Here is an 18,941-nt window from a genome sequence, read left to right on the forward strand (position 1 = left end):
GATGAATAACGGCTTATCAGTATCAGGATCCGGGGGGGTGTGAGGAGCCTCCTCACACACTATTAGACTGAGGCCAGGCGAATGCCTGTTTTTATTAGACTCTGTCTAGGAAGAAGAGTAGAGTTGGGCGGGAGAGCTTCTCCCGAGAGGGACTACAGAGCCACAGGTCCTGTTCACACAGCCGAGAACTCTGGAAACCCCAACTTTTCTCACCTTTGGGGTTTTCCTCTTATTTTCACCTTTTTATTTCAATTCATTTTTCAATAATCTTTTTACTCAATTTTTGATGTATCCAAAAAAACTGTTTTGCTCAGAAGATTCTTTGAATAAAATCTGACGGAACTACAATTTTGGACTGGATCTCCTTTTCTTCTTTATGACGTATCATGCCAGATACATCATAATTCGAACAGTAGATCAATAATCTTTCAATCGTGAAGTGGAACGAAATTTATTGGATACACATTATGTTGAGATACTCAGTATTTTGAGAACATTGGTATTTAACTTGTGTGAAACTGACACCAATAAATCCATAACTCCTGCTATTTACTTACATAGAAGTGTTTTTTTTCTCAGTAGCTCAGTCGCTGTGAAGTGTGGAGAATAGTTTTGCAATATATTGATTATTGCTGAATCGCAGTTTTGAGATATCACCGTTATCATTAATTTACCACTTTGCTCAAAGGTGCTGAAAAAAACTTGAAAATGGGCCTTGAAAGTGCTTGAAAAGTGCTTGAATTTTACCTTGTAAAAGGTGTTTGAACCCTGTGTTTAAAAACCCCAGCAGCACTGCTGCACCTGATCTACATGTACCAACACAACACACACGAACACGTCACCACATTAGTGTCAATGCAGTTTTAAGAAATATTTATCACGAAAATAAAGCTCTCTGGCGCTGGGAATTAAATATACAGGGTAAAATTTAGGCTAATCGGATATGCAGGTGAAAAAATAAACTGTGAAAAAATATGTATGTGAATATGTGTATGTTTATACCTACAAATCTCAAATGTAAATTGACATAATATGGACCATTAAATGACGGTAACAACCTGACCGTTTGACACTTAGCTAATCGGCATACCAGTAGGAGAGAGCAGAGATAGACTGGCTGTGTATGAAACGGTAGGCAGCTACCACAATCCCTCATGCCTGAGCTGTTCATATGTTAACACCCACTAAATGATTAACCCTTTACAAGTATTATTATGAACTTTAGGAAAAAGAATATAAACAGAATTGCCCTTTTTTCTATTGTGAGTTAAATGAAGTCACTGCTGCCTATTCTAATAAGCTAACCGTATGACTAGCTTGACGAGCTCTGGGGACATTTTTACATGGGATGTGTCTGAAAGATCTGTGGACAAAAAGACATTGCTTAAAATAATAAAAAGTATTATTACAAACGTTACAAAAGGACTTTCTGAGCTGAAAACTAAAAAAAACAAACAAAAAGAAAATATGTTTTATAAAATTTATTGAGATATCATATATATCCTATACCCAGTTTATAGACACATTTGGGACATACCGGGGTTGAACAATGAAACTGAAACACCTGTCTACAGTCACTCAGTGTTGGATCTTAGTTTTACATAAAAATAAATGTATGCCAGTTTTTACCCTGAGCTCTGGCTCGCTTCTTTTTTTTCCTCCTTTTTTCCTCCCTGTATCACAAACTCTTCTAGTTCCTCCCTTTACCCAAGTTTGATTTTAGGAAGTCTTTTACGTACACTCTAAAAAGAAATGTGTCAAAAATGACTCAGACTGTGTTGAATTTTAACACATTGTGCGAGTGTGCTCAGAGACGACACATGTTGTGTTGATTCTGACACATCCAGTGTGTAATCCAATTTTACACACTAAATGTGTCAGGCTAATGAACTCACAAATGTGTAATTTTTTACACAACTTGTGTTGATTATGCATAATCAAGATAATGTATCAAATATGTTAAAAAAAAGCATGAAACGAATTAATTCAATTCCATTTTTATTATCATGCCTATATATGGTTCAATTTTCTTTTGGAATTAGCAATGAATTAACATTCACGTGTTTGTAACATTTTTAAATGTAAAAACAGTCATGTTTGTTACAGTTCAAAATCAGTTTCGTTTGGAATAAGAAATAAATTAACTCAATGTTTTTTAGATATTTTAAATGTAAAAACATGCATGCTTGTGACTAATTCATTGTCTTTTGTGATAATGAACACCTAAAAACAAAAGTCCAAACAGTAAAGGGGTGTATAAAACATAGCTCATATAAAATTAGTCACAATTGTTCACTGTTCTCACGTATTTTTAGAAAACCTGATGAATTTAACATTGAACATCAGTACAGAAATAAAATTCCCTTTTTATAAAAACAGAACTACAAAACGTGAGGCTAAACAATTTGGATCTTGGATTCAAGTACAGCTTGTCTGTGTTGTAAATGGCTAGTACATCAAGAGGCCTAACATCTGAAGCATCATCTAAGCCGATCATTTCATAGTCATTAGTTCGCTTGACATATGCATAAAAATGCTCATCAAAGTACTCAATTGAAAGAATGCAGATAAACATCAAAAAGGACTCAGCATCAGCCCGTGGTATGATGTGAATTATCTCACCAAACAAACATCCTCCACAGTGTTTGGTTTTAAGTGGCAGCACACCACCTGTTCTATATGTTAGGCCAAGTACAGTATGTGAAGTAACAAATAGTGCACGGTGGTACATGTTAACTGGTGATCTCTGTAAAGATGCTTAGTAAATGATTTGATGTTGTGGTAAGTCCTTGGACAACCATCCTGGCTGCAAATAAGAATGAAGTTCAGTCCCTTTGACAATGCATGTATTTCACGAAGATGCCAAATTAGCTTCTTAACTTCTGTGAATTGTGACTGTCGACATTCTGGACAAGTGTACATTATGCTGTGAATTGTGATGCTTTAAGCTTCGAAATGAGCTTCAGTACCTTAGCTTTCCGGCTAGTTGAGAGAGGCATGTCATAGATGTGTTGAAAGAAGCAGAACACGGAGCTTAGCTGACATGGATAGGCCAGGTTACACACCCAGTAGAGCTTAAATAGCTTGTCCACAGCAGATGTCTGTCTTCAAGGGAAATAGTAATTCGGTCACTCTTTCCAACGATGACATGTTGCTTTGCGGCACCCCTCAGATTTTCAACACAGATTAGCTGGGGCTGGTGGGTCTGTGAAGGACAGACATCACAAAGAGAAGCAATGCTGCTTCCTATGGAGAGGAATTAGTGCCAAATTGAAAAGCAAACACTAGGGTGGAAAAATGTAAAAACAATCAACAAAATGCATTGCTTTTCCTCACTAATATGCAGAATAAGTGCCAAAATGAAATGCAAAACTACTTTTACATTACATTTCATTGCACTTGATCTCTTTATTGAAAAACAATACGCACTTATTTGCATTTTCAAAACCAAACGCTGAATTAGTGCCAGAATTTAATGAAATACACCTTGAAATGTAATCAAGGCACAGCGGTATTACTTTTCACCATAAGGTACTTTAAACATTAACTCCTCCTTTAAATGTAATACTTACGAGATTGCTTTTAAACACTGATGTGATGAAAACATGCCACAATGAAAATCAATAGCTCCAGTGTGTGTGGATTTGTATTTAAAGAAAGAAACGCAGAATTAGTGTCACAAGCCACCTTAAAATGCAATCTAACGAACGGCATTGTATTCCACTGTGTGGCGCTGCGAATGTGCAAAAGCAAATCACAATGCATAGGACTGCATTCCGTCTAGGCAAGCGCTGTAATCGTGCCACATGTAAATTTAATAACTGTCCAATAGGAGTGCTCCCTCAAATTTGGGGCGGGGCCTGTTGGACTGGACAAATATAATCGATCACCGATTACTGAAGCGCTTCAGTGCTTCTTGAAAAATCGGCGCTGTATGCGTATTTCAAGTGCCACACAGTGCCTCAAGAATCAGCAGGTCGTGTGTTTGCGTAGAGACCACAAGTGAGGGCAGGGCTGGATATCCAACTCCACCTACTACCTACAGGCTTCTGCGAGAGGCTCCTGTAAACGGCTGCAGTTTTCTGCCATAAAGTTTTAATATTTGCTGTTTTTTCGCATCAAAATAGCTAGAGAAATGACAAAGAAAGCATGGGTGGCAGGTTTGTTGCGAGAGGCTCTTAATGGCCTGGAAGAAGCCGAAGGCGCCTCATCTGTTGCCACCAGCAGCAACGAAGCTCCTTCGTCAAATGAAGAGAACTCGCCATCTTGCAGTCGGCCTTGCACCTCAAGGGCAGCACAAGCGGCTCAAAATGCTGTTCAGGGTGAGAATTGTGTTTCTGTAACATTGGTATATTTTTGCCGATATTATTATATTATATATGTCGATATATTATATATTAAAGGTGGTTATACAGAATGTGTGATGTGCCGAACCGCTGCGATTTGCACCCCCTGAGTGCGACTGCGGTCAAGTCAGCCTCCATCGGTCAAACTAGCCCCCACGCTGTTTTTTTTTAGACCGTGCATACATTAAATATTACTGAAAGGCCCCTCAAATTATAACAATTGTTATTTTAATTTAAAGGATCTTTATTTTGAATATACAAATCATAATCTAGTAGGGGTTGGATCTCTGCCTGACGGGAGATGGGCGGTGTTAACAGGTGTTCTGTGAGAAGATTTGGTCGGTTTTACACTATTTTAAATGGAGGTGAAAAGGGTCACAAATTCTGGTGGTCTAGAGCAGTGGTTCCCAACCTTTTTCTTCAGGGACCCATATTTTTACCATTGAAAGCTTTGGCGACCCAACATAACCCCCCCCCCCCCCCCCCCCCCAAATGTAAAAGATGTAAGTGTATAATTGGGTTGGGGTGGGGGGGGGGGGGGGGGGGTTAGAAATGACAAATAAAAACTGACATTTACTATAGATGAATAAAATAAACACGTAAAAAAGGAAAAATTGATACATAAAACATAAGGAATTTTTATCTTATGAAGAAAAAAATAATTAGATCAATAAAATAATACAACTATTTAAAATGAATAAAAAATAATTTATATAAAATAAAAACAAACAACAAAAAAAAAGAATAATATCAGTTTCAGTTTCAGTTTCAAATCAGTAAAACAGCTCACCAAAACCTCAACCTGTCCAAATATTGGACAATAATTGATTAACTTTACAGGCCCTCACTCATTTTCATTTATTTAACTAAACTGAGTTTTATATTCTTATATTATTATATTATTATATTCAGCCTCGCGCTGAATTCAGCTCCGCGCTGCCGGAGAGAGCGCCCGCGCGCGCGCCAGAGAGAGAGAGAGAGACAGAGAGAGCGCAGCGCAGCGCGGCGAATTTTGCTTACCCTAGACTATATATAGTATTAAAATGAAACCCCTTAAAATCAAGAGGGCTTCGCGACCCATCGTGGATCTTTGGCGACCCATAGGTTGGGTCGCGACCCATAGGTTGGGAACCACTGGTCTGGAGTCTGTCTCTGTTTTTTCAAAGATGGAGACTATTGAAGCTATTCTGGTCAAAAAACTAAAAGCAACGTCGCCGGTTTGGGAGCATTTCGGCTTCAAGCCAAATGAAAAAGGAGAGCCAGACAATTCTCGTTCAGATATGTACTTAAAATATTTACACAGATTCCCTTTATTTGTTAAAAATCTCGTTCAGATATGTACTTAAAATATTTACACAGATTCCCTTTATTTGTCAAAAATCTCGTTCAGATATGTACTTAAAATATTTAGGAGAAAGGTTGTGCGTTCTTATTGCATCTATTGTATATTGTATGTATTTAACTAGTCTTAAAACTGTGTCATCTTTGCCGTTTAAAAACAATGATATACATCATTCCTTAACAATAAATACACTAAAGCAGTGGTTTTCAACCTGTGGGCCCCCCCAGGGGGCCGCAGAGGTACTGTAAGGGGGACATATCGCATCACACCGCATATCGCGGTGTTGAGCCACCATATAGAATCGCAGGGGAAATTCTTTCACCGCGACAGCCCTAGCTAGGGAGACAGATGTTGAAGTCAATCCATGTGAAAAGCAAACATCTAAATATGCATTTTTTTTTTTTAAGGTGAGGTCGTCCGGGCATTTGCCCCCTATCAGTCAGGAACCAGAAAGAGACGTCTAGTCCTGCCAGCTGCTAACCCTAAGTGGAGAGTGCAGCTTCAGTCATTTACGCACAATTTCTTCTGTTTGAGAGGGAGGAAAGACTGCAGTGTCCCCTCAGCATTCGAAAAAGTAAATCTGTCCACTGCTGGTTTGGGGTTTAAGAAAATCCATTTCCCAGGTGAGGTTCTTTAATAGCATAGTGTGCATTTGTAAAACTGACCAGTTTTTGGAACATTTTGCCTGCTGCCTGCTGCAAAAGAGATCAAAAGTATACATAACCAATATTTATTTTATAGACCGGGCTTGTGATGCTCAAGAGTTCCAAAATCAGTTGACAAAAAGCTTTCCAAAGCTTCAGGAAGGAGGGGGCTTTGAGCTGTTGCGAACTAGCGGAATGACACGGTCCAAAACGCTTGAGATAATTCCATGTCCAGAGAGTGGATACACACCCTTGTATCTCACCACAGAGGCAGGGGTTGGTTCTTCAATCCTTTATGTGAGACCACTTCAAGCCAATCTTAGCATGGAAAGAGTAAGTATATTTTATATGTTATCTACTAATATAGTGTTGAAAAAATATTTAATATGCTTCCCCTTTCAGAGTTTTTCTCAGAAAGTCTTATAACACCATAATTATGTATGTGTACATGAAGATACTAGTGCATCTGAAAAAATAGAATAGTGTTGTAAAATTCATTTTTGTGGAGAATTTAACTTTAAAATGCAAACTGTCATTCATTGGACATTCCTTCTTTTTGTTTTACAAAACCAAAATCTTTTTGTTTTGCAAATTCTTTTCAATCTATATTCAGTTGAATACTCTACAAAGACAAGATATTTAACGTTCAAATGAATAAACTTTATTGTTTTTTTGTAAATAGTTCATCACTGCTTGTGTAGGTTGCCCAAATCCATCCTGTCCCTTTTTTCGTTCCTGTTAGTGCTTTCAGAGTGCAACATTTTTTGTGTTGTGTGTATAAAATATATTACAAAACATAAGTAAAAGTTGTTCTTTCCAATTAGATATCTACTCCTACATCGTCAGGTGGTCCAACCATACAGTGCCTGTACTGCAAGCAATTCATGAGACAGGCATCCATCCCTACACATGTTGATGTTTGTTCAAGGTAAGTTATGGTTATTTGTCTGTAATGTCAGTTTTGCTATGTAGTAGGGCTGCACAATATATAATTTAAGCATTGACATTGCGATGTGTGCACGTGCGATAGTCACATCGCGGACCCTGCGATGTCACGTGGCAATAAAAACAAACACGCCGTTGCAGTGTTTTGATTCTTAAGAAGTAGATACACAGCATTCTGAGTGAGCGCGAGAGGGAGGGGGAGCGGGCGTAAACACAAGAAAAAATAGAACAATGCGATGTAAAAAAAAAATCCAATATAGTGCAGCCCTATTATGTAGCTCATTCACATTAAATAATTAAGGCATGTCATTATGCATTGCATAATTTTTGGGAGTTTGCAATTAGCTCTCATGATAAATTGTACTTCTTGGTTTTTAGCATTGGGAATAGTGTGTAGAGTAATGTTTCAAGCCAAGAACATATCTTTTTAATTTTAATCTCTCTGACTTTAAAATTGCTAGACATAATTCAGACGGTAGGACAGGCAGGCATGGAAACAACAGACGAAGGGAGCATATAGAAGCTGAAAGGACTCAAGATGGTATTGGAAGGCACCAGGAAAGAGAGGGCAGACAACAGGAAAGAGAGGGCAGACAACAGGAAAGAGAGGGCAGACAACAGGAAAGAGAGGACAGACAACAGGAAAGAGAGGACGGACAACAAAAGGAGACAGAAGATGGGAACACCACTCCAGGGGAAATGGGAAATCGGAACAGTACAGACAATGAACATAGAGACTTGAGGCAGAGACAAAGTGGTAGTTGCACTAGTGAAGGTTTGTGATCTTGCATTGTGTCCATTTTCCTCTCATGTGGTATATGTAAAGCACAATGGCTTTATGTAAAGCATAATTTTTGTAACTTTTACAGAGTGGAAAACTGAGCCAGATATTACGAAAGCAGTTGACATTTACAGACATCAACTGTTGAAAGCTGCTGAGTCTGAGGAGGATCTGACAATCAAACTGAACATGGGACATAGTCCAGAGGACCGGGAGAGGGCTATTCTGCAGTTTTACAAAGCCCCCAACATAAACTGGGCCCGAAACCTTACTGTGGTTTTACAAGGTAGGTCACTGACCTTTTTGTTTTTATTGTTATTGAATAAATGACTTTTTTTTCTTTTCTTTTTTTTTAATATATAAATGTGTACTTATTTTGTTTTAGGTGATGCTGCATTGGGAGATGGCGTCAAAAGATTCTTTTTTTCACAAACAATATCAAAACTACAGTTTGGTTTTGAACTGAACATAGGTATGCTGTTTATAAAAAACTATGATGGGTTAGTCTGGACTAGCTGACATTTTATATTATATAAACTGAAACCTTGTTAAATATTAGATAAATGTAGCATAAATTGCGCAATTTTTGTATTCTCACTTTTCACCAGCTATGTTTATTTACTTACATTTGTATGTTAATTGTTATGGAGGACCAAAACTGCCAATGTTACGCCCTCGCCAGGTTTCCCTCTGTTTCCCCGGTGTTTCCACTGTTATTTTCCATTACGTGTGTCTAATTTGTAACTCCGCCCCTTCCCAGGTGTTCTGTGTTTCATGTTTAGTATAAATAGTACTTGTTAATCTATGTTTGCTGTCGGTCTTTGCACCTTCCTCTGTCGTTTTGTCTCGCCACATTAGCTATTGTTTATTCACGGTTTCGTCACGCTCTGCTTGTTTCTTGTTTATTTCTAGTCACGTTTAGTTCTTGTTTGTTTCTTTGTTTATTTTGTATATATTTACGTATCATTCCTTTGTATATATTCCCTTACCTTGTTTTGTTATTATCTGTTTAGTTTAGCTTAGTTCTTTGTTGGTTTTCCCTGTTTGTTTATGTATATAGATATTTTCGTTATTCCCCTGTTTTGTTTACTTGTTTATTTGTTATTTAATAAAGTTATGTCTTACCCGTTTAAACGTCTGCCTCCCTCCTGCTCACTCGTTACAGAAAGACCGACCGCCATGGACGTTTATTCGGGAAACCCTTGGGTTGGATCCGGGCTGGCCATCCGTCATGCCCCCTTTGGGACCTCGGCGCAGGAAAATCCGAGGCCTCGAGGCCGGAGAAGGCCTCGGGCTGGGCGTTCTAAGAGGTCCCAAAAATCGGAGGATTTTCTTGGGGGGGGGCTAACGGTTGGGGCCATCGGCCTCGCTCCGAACCGCGAGGTAGGCAAGGCGGGCAGAAACGCGGACTGTGAGGACTATTTCTGGGATTACGTGGACCTCCTCGCAGCCGCGTCCAGTTCGGAGGACGAGTTCTACCCTCCGACGAGAGCCCGCTTGCCGCCGCTTGCGGAGGCTATCCTCCACCCGCCTCCCAGGGCGCGCTCCACCTCGTCGGCTCCGCAGCTAGCTTCTGAGGCTAACCAGCTAGCTCCTCCGGCGGCTGCAGCTCGAGGCTTCCCCACGGCTACGCGGCTAACGCAGCTAGCATCTCCAGCGGCTGCAGCTCCAGGCATCCCCACGGCTACGCGGCTAACGCAGCTAGCTTCTCCAGCGGCTACAGCTCCAGGCATCCCCACGGCTACGCGGCTAACGCAGTTAGCATCTCCTGCTTCCACGGGTCAAGTTTCTCTGGCTGCTACGGCGCCCGCATCTTCTACGGCTGCAGACCCAGCTTCCACGGCGGCCGCCGAGCAGCGCTTCCAGTCACCCGTAGCGGCAGCAGATCTTCGCTCCGGGGTTCCCATGACAACGGCGCTACACTGTACTGCTACTGCCACCCCGGAACCTGAATACGCTACGGTGAAATTAGGTCAAGTCTCCGTGCAGTCTTCAGCAGCCCGAGTCGTCACACAGACACCTACAGCCCAAGGGTCCAAGTCTGTTCATGTCAATGTTCCTGTGCCAGCGGTGCCCGCCACCACCAATGTTCCTGTGCCAGCGATGCCCGCCACCGCCAATGTTCCTGTGCCAGCGGTGCCCGCCACCGCCAATGTTCCTGTGCCAGCGGTGCCCACCGCCAATGTTTCTGTGCCAGCGGTGCCCACCGCCTATGTTCCTGTGCCAGCGGTGCCCACCGCCCATGCTACGATGCCAGTGGTGCCCACCGCCAATGTTCCTGTGCCAGCGGTGCCCACCGCCGATGCTACGATGCCAGCGGTGCCCACTGCTCCTGCTACGATGCCAGCGGTGCCAGACACCGTCCATGTTCCTGTGCCAGCGGTGCCCACCGTCCATGTTCCGATGCCAGCGGTGCCCACCGTCCATGTTCCTGTGCCAGCGGTGTCCACTGCCCATGTGCCGAAGCCAGCAGTGCCCACCGTCCATGTCCCTGTGCCAGCGGTGCCTACCGCTCCAGCGCCGACCACGCCGCCAGCCCCAGCTGCTCAAGTCGCCGCGCCGTCAGCTCCTGCTGCCCGAGATGCCGCACCGCCAGTGTCTACTGTCCGTGTCGCCGCACCGCCAGCTCCTGCTGACCGAGTCGCCGTGCCGCCAGCTCCAGCTGCCCGAGATGCCGCACCGCCAGCTCCTGCTGCCCGAGTCGCCGCACCGCCAGCTCCTGCTGCCCGAGACGCCGCACCGCCACCAGCTCCTGCTGCCCCAGTCGCCGCGCCTCCAGCTTCTGCTGCCCAAGCCGTCGCGTCGCCAGCGAGGCCCGTCACCACACCCATGCCAGTCCCTGCACCCAGGACTAAGTTTCGCCCCAAGCCCCGTGTGCCCAGGTCTGCCCCAAGGCCCCCGGATTCCAGCCCAAGAACTTTGCCCAGGCTGGCTCCACGAACTTCCCCTCAGACTTTAGCCAGTCCTGGGCATCCCCAAGTTGTTCTGGTCCCCATGTCACTTCCTGTTCTGGTTCCCGTGTCGGTCTATGTTCCGGTTCCTGTCCTGTCTGGTTTGTCTGTGCCTGTTCCTGTTACCGTTTTCGTGTCCGTTCCTGTTAATGTTTTTGTTCCCGTTCCCATGTCCAGTCCTGTCCAGTCACCAGTTATGTCTCATGTCCAGTCATCGTCCCCTGTCCAGTTCCCCGTCCAGTCTCCTGTTTCGCCCAATGTCCAGTCTTCAGTCACGTCCCCGGTTCAGTCTCCTTTCTATGTCCAGTCTCCTGTCACGTCTTCTGTCCAGTCTCCTGTGTTGCCTCATGTCAAGTCCCCGGTCTCGTCTTTTGTTTTTCCCGGCCTCTCCCCGCCGCAGGCCCCCGGGGTTCGTTTTTACGCGCCTCGGGAGCTGCGCGTTTAGGGAGGGGCTTCTGTTACGCCCTCGCCAGGTTTCCCTCTGTTTCCCCGGTGTTTCCACTGTTATTTTGCATTACGTGTGTCTAATTTGTAACTCCGCCCCTTCCCAGGTGTTCTGTGTTTCATGTTTAGTATAAATAGTACTTGTTAATCTATGTTTGCTGTCGGTCTTTGCACCTTCCTCTGTCGTTTTGTCTCGCCACGTTAGCTATTGTTTATTCACGGTTTCGTCACGCTCTGCTTATTTCTTGTTTATTTCTAGTCACGTTTAGTTCTTGTTTGTTTCTTTGTTTATTTTGTATATATTTACGTATCATTCCTTTGTATATATTCCCTTACCTTGTTTTGTTATTATCTGTTTAGTTTAGCTTAGTTCTTTGTTGGTTTTCCCTGTTTGTTTATGTATATAGATATTTTCGTATTCCCCTGTTTTGTTTACTTGTTTATTTGTTATTTAATAAAGTTATGTCTTACCCGTTTAAACGTCCGCCTCCCTCCTGCTCACTCGTTACAGCCAAAATTAAAAATAAATAAATAAATAAAAAACGTAAATTACTCAATAAAAGTAATATGGTGATTAAAATGGTAAAGAATAATTAGAATTAATATAAAAATAAATACATATCTATAAAAGTAAATATCTTAATTATTTGTTATTTATGGGTTTCTTAATATTAACATTGTTTACTTTTTATTTATTTATTTCTACATTTCCTTGTCCTTATATGATAATGAAGGGGCGTGTTTTACAAAAATCTTCTACGCTACCAAAGTTACCGCCAAAGGGGAAAGACATCAATCTAGGTTATCTAAAACAATCAACCAATAGAAATGCTAAGACACCGTGAAATCATTGCTGGACAGCCCCTTAATTATCATATAAGGAAAAGGTAAAACAGAAATAAATAAATTGGGAAATAAATAAATCAGGAAATAAATAAATTGGGAAATAAATAAATCAGGAAATAAATAAATTGGGAAAATAAATGAATACAGAAATACATAAATCGGGAAATTAATAAATACAAAAATAAATAAATCGGTAAATAAATGATTGCAGAAATAAATAGTTATGTAAATAAATAAACAAACTAATCAAAAGAGAAAATTAATCTTTATCATTTTAATCACTATATTACTTACTTATAAACTTATTTATTTTTTTATTTTTTTATTTTGGCAGTTTTGGTCCTCTTCAATTGTTTTGTTAATTTAGTAATTAAGTCCTATGCTTAACTAATAATTGTATTTTTTTATTTATTTTTAGAAGGTCCTGGGAAAACCCTTTTTTTTCTTGGAGAGGAAGATCACCAGTTGCCATCGACATCTAAAATTCTTCTAGACAGTGGACTCTATGTGGTTGCTGGACGAATGATAGGACACTCAATCCTGCATGGCGGCCCAGGATTGAGTAGTTTGAGTCCTTCAGTTTTTAGCTCTCTGATTGGCCAAGATGAAGAGCATGTATGCCTACAAGATTGTCCAGACACGGACCTCCGAGAAATAATTCAAGAGGTGTGTTTTAATAATGTAAGGTTGTCTGCAAGCAATTTTAGCATGTTTTTCATAATTAACTAACTGATTTGGTGAGTAATATCACATTTTTATTCAATTCACAGCTTGATGGAGATGATGACCTTAGCCAGAGCCAGACGTCAAAAATGAATGTTCTCTGCCTTAGCTGGGACTTGCCGTTTGTTAACACTGAGAATCGAAGGTGGCTTGCAGAGAAAGTGCTAGTGCATGCGCTAAGTGTTGGTCTTGAGAACAAAAGTTTGACACAAATTTAAAGAAAATAAAAAGCTATTTTTAACCTTTTGATGCACAACATATGTACCACCTGCTTTAATGCACATCATGGGTCAAACATGACCCGCATTCATTTTCTATGCAACTTCATGTATGAGTTCTATGATGTATCTTAGCAATAAATTAATTCATTAAAAAATGTAATGTGTTTCTCAATTAACTTATTTTGCACATGCTTATATTATTCTTACCTTTCTTACATTTTGAATCAAAAGCCCTCTTTGCATCACACCCCCTTTAATGCATGCACACATGGGTCAATAATGAACCACGTTCATTTTCAGTGTGTATTCATGTATGGATGAGTGTTTCTTTAGCTCAAATCTTCTTTTTTTTTTTTCTTCTTAATTTATGAAGAAGCTTTTGTTTTTCCACATCAGGTTTACACACACAGGTCAGACACAACCTACATTTACCATTTTACAACTCAGCTATAGCTCAAAACAGCTCCCCTCACACAGCTAACTCAGTACTGATTTCAATTGTTTTAACATAACATTAGAAAATATCTGTGTCATTTGTTACCCATGTTTGCATGAGAGGGGTAGTGATACAAAAGAGTATTTATTTTAAAAAGTAAGAAAAGAAAAAAATAATAATGATGAACTATACCCAAAAACAAGTTAGTTGAGGAATACCTTGAATTCTGATATAGAAAATAAAACTTGTCCGGGACACATTTGACCCATGTTGTGCATCAAAGGGATAAAACGCGTTACAATATGTATTGACTACAGGATTTGGCTAAATTCCATGCCTTTTGCTAGGTCCTTGGCCGTAGAAGAGAGCAACTCAGACAACTCAGAAGAGGCTTGAAAGACAGTGGACTGATGCCTTTACTAAAGGAAAGGCCTGATGCTCTGAATATCATTTTCCCTCAAGCATCCATAATTTTTTGTTACCCCAGAGGTACATTGTACACCGCACATTGTAGTACATATGTAACACATTGGACATTCTTCTTCAATGATTTCACTGTCTTTTTTGTTCTTTTTTTTAAAGATGATTCTTGATCGTATTGTATGGCCATCAGACTCTGACACTGAATATGATGACGGGCTTGACATTTCTACAAAGTGCAGTGTCACAGCCTATTTGCGGGAGTACATTGAGTCAGGTAAAATATTTATTCATTTTATTCTTTATTATTGTCATGTTTAAGCTAGTTTTTTTTCTTTTTTCTTTCCTTTTTTTACATACATACATACACATGTATGTATATGTGTGTATATATATATATATATATATATATATATATATATATATATATATATATATGTGTGTTAGGGCTGCACGATATTGGAAAAATTTCACATCGCATTGTTTTGGTTTTCTGCGATATATATCGCGATATTACACAACGCAGGACCCATGACGTCACCAGCCCCGCCCCCACTCGCGTGTTTTAAACTAAATATAGACTATTTACTTTAAAACTTTGAATAGATTTTTAATAATCTGGCTGTTGGCTGAGATTTCTAAACCTGTTTCCCAAAAAAAAAGAGAAAGAGATGGCCATTACAGCCTAAAAAATGCCTTAACACTAATATAAAACACAAATTAGTAACTTGAAAGAGATTCATTTTTTTTTAATAAAAAATATTAAAATTGCTTTTAATATTGGCTCAAAAATAAAACATTAAAGCAGATTTTTTATTACTGAACTATTTAACATGTAATATGTTTAATGTGTAAATCACTTATCAGTTAGTATAATGAAGCAAAATAAATTAAATGTGTGTAGAGCCACTCTAAAATATTACTAAACAGAACTAACTTTACACTGTTGCGTCGAGCTCTCAGGCTACGTTGTTACAGAAACTAAAACAGAGCTAGTCATTTTCCTTCTAATTTTAACATTTATTTTTAATGTACACGATGGAAAATGGGGAGAGATTGGACAGGCGAACATATGTATGTATATAAACCGAGCTACACTGAATAAGCATCACCCCCTCTTTCAAACACACACAGTGGATCAACACCAGCAGATGACATGTCTCTCCAAACCATCACTAATCATCAGTAAATTTTACATTTAATTGAAAGTAAATAAAGGGAGCAGAGTCTGGAGGAAGAGTGGAGAGACACACAGTCCAAACTGCTCGAGGTGTAGTGTGAAGTTTCCACCAATCAGTGATGGTTTGGAGAGACATGTCATCTGCTGGTGTTGATCCACTGTGTTTTATTATCAAGTCTAAAGTCAGTGCAGTTTTGTTTTCCCACAAAATCTTACAGCACTTCATGCTTCCCTCTGCTACTGACAACTTTTATGGAGATGCAGATTTCATTTTCCAGCAGGACTTGGCACACTGCCAAAATTATCAATTGGTCTTATATAATATTCAAATTTTCTGAGACATTGATTTTTGGGTTTTCATTGGCTGTAAGCAAAAATCAACAATAAAATAAATAAAGGCTTAAAATAGATCATTCTGTGTTTAATACATCTATATAATAGATGAGTTTCACATTTTGTAACTGAATTACTGAAATAGAGTAACTTTAATGTAAGTGTTGATTTTAATTTTAGGATTAACTGGGCAATGTTAGAGGCCAGATCATTAATAACATCTCTTTGATTATTGTCAGGTAATACATTTTTGAAAAAGCATGACTGAATTAAATGTCTTCACACCATTTCAGGTACATCGGATGAACTTCTGGAGCTCCTCAAATTCTGGGTTGGGTGGGCTGTTTTACCCCAGCACCTTTATGTGAAAGTTAAGAAGGTGTCCATGCCCACTGCAGTTACCTGTTTTGAAACCCTCAAAATTCCAGGACACTACTTGTCTTATCGGGAATTTAAGATGGATCTTGCAGCTGCAGTGTCCACCACCGACAGTGGATTTGGACTTGTTTAGTATAGCTTTTGTGCAGTTTTTTGCACTCAGAGTACACCTTGTACACAACTTTTTGTTTGTTGTTTTTCAAATTAGTTCTCCACATACCAATGGAGACTTAGAATTTAGAAGGTGATCACTACAGATACTGGTTATTTACTGTTTTTCTTCTCCAATTAAGGGTACCAAGATTTTTTCCTGCTTTTGTTGGAGTAACTGTCTCTGATGTTCACAGAAGGCTTTTTTTGGACCACCATCACCTCTTTACCAAACCAAAAGAATAAATGCTTAACCAAATAATAAATTATTGACGAATTGAAGAGGTGTTCTACTTCTTTTTAAAACACTGCTCTGAGGACTGGATTTCATCCAGCAACGAGAGCATTAGAGTGAGGTTGTTACCACTCCACCTTATCCTCAACACTGCTCTACAGCTCAATGTTGGAGCCCACCTCAGACATTAAGAAAGGTGCCAATAGATTGTCTGTCTGCTACAGAGGGTTGTACGTCTAGACAAGCTGTGTGTGCATTTGCACACCTGTCAGCAATGGGTGCAGCCAAATACATTAATTATAAGAGTTATATTTATAATACAAGTGTCAGATTTAGCCAATGTTCTATTGATTGCCTGTTGTGTTGTGCTGTTCTTGGGAGTAGTCTGGATTAGTGTTTAGAAAGTCTAGTGTTCATCCAGATGTCTTTAGAATAGAGAGAGTTTACATCAACTGTATACTTGACATAACATACACTGACTGAAGTTGTCTACAGTTTTATCTCAGAAAATGACTTTTATACAATATTCAGATGGATTAAAACAATACAAAAATACAACGTATTTGTAATGCTTAATTTATTTGGAAAGAAAAACAAAAGTGTGAGATTGTGCGTGCGTGCGTGCGTGCGTGTGTGTGTGAGAAATTCTGTTGACAGAAACTGTGTAATATACAAACAAACTGTCAACAATCCACTGGTAAGTGTGCATATAGAAAAATCTGTCTTAAGAGATGCATGAAGACATTGGTCAACCAAACCAGTTAGTAAGTAACCCAAGGGCCTGAATGTAAGAAGCAACTCCATAGTCATCATTAGTTCTGTTCTGTTGAGGAAGTCTGCTCAACTCCTCTTGAGATAGCACCCTGGAAAGCTGCACCTCAGGAATGACCAGGGCTAAATCCCGATCACCAGGTGGGCCCCTCCAGTCTACACCATACAGTTCATCCACCTAGGTATAAGCAAAAATGATTTGATTATTTATTCTTCAAATGCTTGCACATACATGCCCATCTCAAGTGTTCCAAATGTACCTGTGGTGGATCTGGACTGGCTGGACTGTTGCTGTTTGTGTGCCACAACTGCTGAGGAGACTGGTTCCTCTCTGTTCTTAGGGGATGGTTGTTCCACCCTTCAACAAAAGAATCAAGGTGCTGCTGTAGTCTGGGAAGAAACACCCAGTGTAGGGCAAAAATGTGCAAGTCATTGTCTGGAGACAGGATGCCCTCACTCTCTAAACTCCTGAAAAGTGTGTGGAACAGATCTGTTACACAGAGGTAAACATCCCTCCAAAGGCGCTCAATTCTGTAAGATATAAAGAAATAAATATATTTTTAATTAAAATATTACTATACAACAATTTTATAATTATTATATACTATTACTAATGCAACAGCTCTGTATGTAAATATAAGTACTACTCTAATGTATTTTATGTATACTTGTGAAGCAAAAGTAAAAAGTTATTTAACCTCATAACAGGCCTTGGCCATGCATGCATGTTTCTCTGCAGTAAAATAACTTATTTACATTCTGAAAACTTAATTTCAGATCAGTATCTGAGGAATCAAACCCAATTCTGCATGTTTGAAAATATACAAAAAAGCTAAACAATCGTTACAGAACAAAAGGCTTATAGGAAATTAATCATTTGATTTGTATTCAGGAAATATTTATTTTAAAATGAAATTTAGGAAAGAGGCAATTTGACAATTGCAGATTTACTTTCATATTTTCAGTTATAACTTCTTATCAAACATGAAACCTTTATATGTAATGCTTTAATAAAAATTCTACAGATGCAGGTGTGTGATATCAGGAATAACATTTATTTTAAAAAATGCCTGCCTGTTAAGGGGTTAATTTCTATTACTTTGATAACTTTATAAAATAAACATTCATGACTGCAGCCATACAGGAATCCTTAAGAGAATATGTATTCAAAATATTGTTAAAACAAGATATATGCTAGCAGTCTGTAAATTGAAGCTAAAAAACAGCAAGTGTGACCATGTTAAGGCCAAGTGAATTATAGGAGTTGGAGCAAGGCCTGATAGTGGGTGCAGATGGGTAGGTCATTCCATTTAATAATGTCACGTGTGTACCAATGTCATAGAAGGCTTTTAAGGTTGCAACAGTATGAGATTTACAAGGTACAATAAAATTCTCCAACAATATCTGTACTTTATCCACTTTTGGTGCTATCATGATACCCTTTTAAACAGTACAGTGTGAACCTGAATACAAACGTGTGTTTAATGACAGTGTGTGGTATGTGTTTGCAGTACCTTTGATTGTGCACGCTTCTCCCAGCAATGTGTGAACTGCGGTTCATTCCCCTGGTACTAATCATAAAGGAAGCAACGTCTCTGTTCTCCCCTCCCTTGTCACTACGTTCTCGTGACGGGATGCCATATTTCTGTGTTGCCTGCCAGAAGTGTTTGTAAACAGTGTCTGCACGATTGTTGGCAGAAGCTTGCAGGTAGACCACCAGTCTGCTGAAGCCATCAATAGCTCCATGTATGACAATACGCCACCTGTGCATATACAAGCAGACAAAACCACTGAA

At 39.7% G+C, this 18,941-nt stretch overlaps 4 protein-coding genes across 16 annotated transcripts in view; 3 read left to right on the forward strand and 1 right to left on the reverse strand.

The window, feature by feature from the left end:
* LOC125801101 (NACHT, LRR and PYD domains-containing protein 12-like) overlaps window positions 1–18,941 on the forward strand; it is a 431,224-nt gene that overhangs the window by 173,405 nt on the left and 238,878 nt on the right. The window lies entirely within an intron of this gene.
* The window catches only part of LOC125801243 (zinc finger protein 484-like), a 111,033-nt gene that overhangs the window by 4,282 nt on the left and 87,810 nt on the right, over window positions 1–18,941 (forward strand). The gene's annotated exons all lie outside the window — the stretch shown is intronic.
* LOC125801211 (uncharacterized) lies at window positions 5,813–13,255 on the forward strand. Of its 2 annotated transcripts, none has more exons than XM_049477575.1 (8): window positions 5,813–6,311; window positions 6,430–6,665; window positions 7,157–7,260; window positions 7,739–8,052; window positions 8,147–8,344; window positions 8,444–8,530; window positions 12,718–12,965; window positions 13,070–13,255. In XM_049477575.1, exons 2-8 carry the CDS (start codon window positions 6,528–6,530, stop codon window positions 13,238–13,240), a joined length of 1,260 nt encoding a protein of 419 aa, XP_049333532.1. In that variant the 5' UTR covers window positions 5,813–6,311; window positions 6,430–6,527; the 3' UTR covers window positions 13,241–13,255. The 2 variants fall into 2 exon arrangements, with proteins under 2 accessions (XP_049333532.1, XP_049333533.1); XM_049477576.1 differs by having other exon boundaries at window positions 5,817–6,311; window positions 12,718–12,870; window positions 12,998–13,209.
* On the reverse strand, window positions 16,995–18,918 carry LOC125801506 (uncharacterized). Of its 2 annotated transcripts, none has more exons than XM_049478299.1 (3): window positions 18,661–18,918; window positions 17,407–17,614; window positions 16,995–17,324 (listed from the first exon to the last, which is right to left on the reverse strand). In XM_049478299.1, exons 1-3 carry the CDS (start codon window positions 18,915–18,917, stop codon window positions 17,124–17,126), a joined length of 666 nt encoding a protein of 221 aa, XP_049334256.1. In that variant the 5' UTR covers window position 18,918; the 3' UTR covers window positions 16,995–17,123. The 2 variants fall into 2 exon arrangements, with proteins under 2 accessions (XP_049334256.1, XP_049334255.1); XM_049478298.1 differs by having other exon boundaries at window positions 17,407–17,677.

This window comes from Astyanax mexicanus, chromosome 4 (assembly GCF_023375975.1).
Source record: "Astyanax mexicanus isolate ESR-SI-001 chromosome 4, AstMex3_surface, whole genome shotgun sequence".
In the NCBI taxonomy this organism is placed as follows: Eukaryota; Metazoa; Chordata; class Actinopteri; order Characiformes; family Acestrorhamphidae; genus Astyanax; species Astyanax mexicanus.

Coding starts and splice junctions, on each gene's coding strand:
- LOC125801211 (XM_049477575.1), top strand. CDS start 6,528: ATGACACGGTCCAAAACGCTTGAGATAATTCCATGTCCAGAGAGTGGA. Junction 6,666..7,156: donor CCAATCTTAGCATGGAAAGA/GTAAGTATATTT, acceptor CTTTCCAATTAG/ATATCTACTCCTACATCGTC. Junction 8,531..12,717: donor TGGTTTTGAACTGAACATAG/GTATGCTGTTTA, acceptor ATTTATTTTTAG/AAGGTCCTGGGAAAACCCTT.
- LOC125801506 (XM_049478298.1), bottom strand. CDS start 18,917: ATGCACAGGTGGCGTATTGTCATACATGGAGCTATTGATGGCTTCAGC. Junction 17,678..18,660: donor AGAAGCGTGCACAATCAAAG/GTACTGCAAACA, acceptor TATATCTTACAG/AATTGAGCGCCTTTGGAGGG. Junction 17,325..17,406: donor CCAGTCCAGATCCACCACAG/GTACATTTGGAA, acceptor GCTTATACCTAG/GTGGATGAACTGTATGGTGT.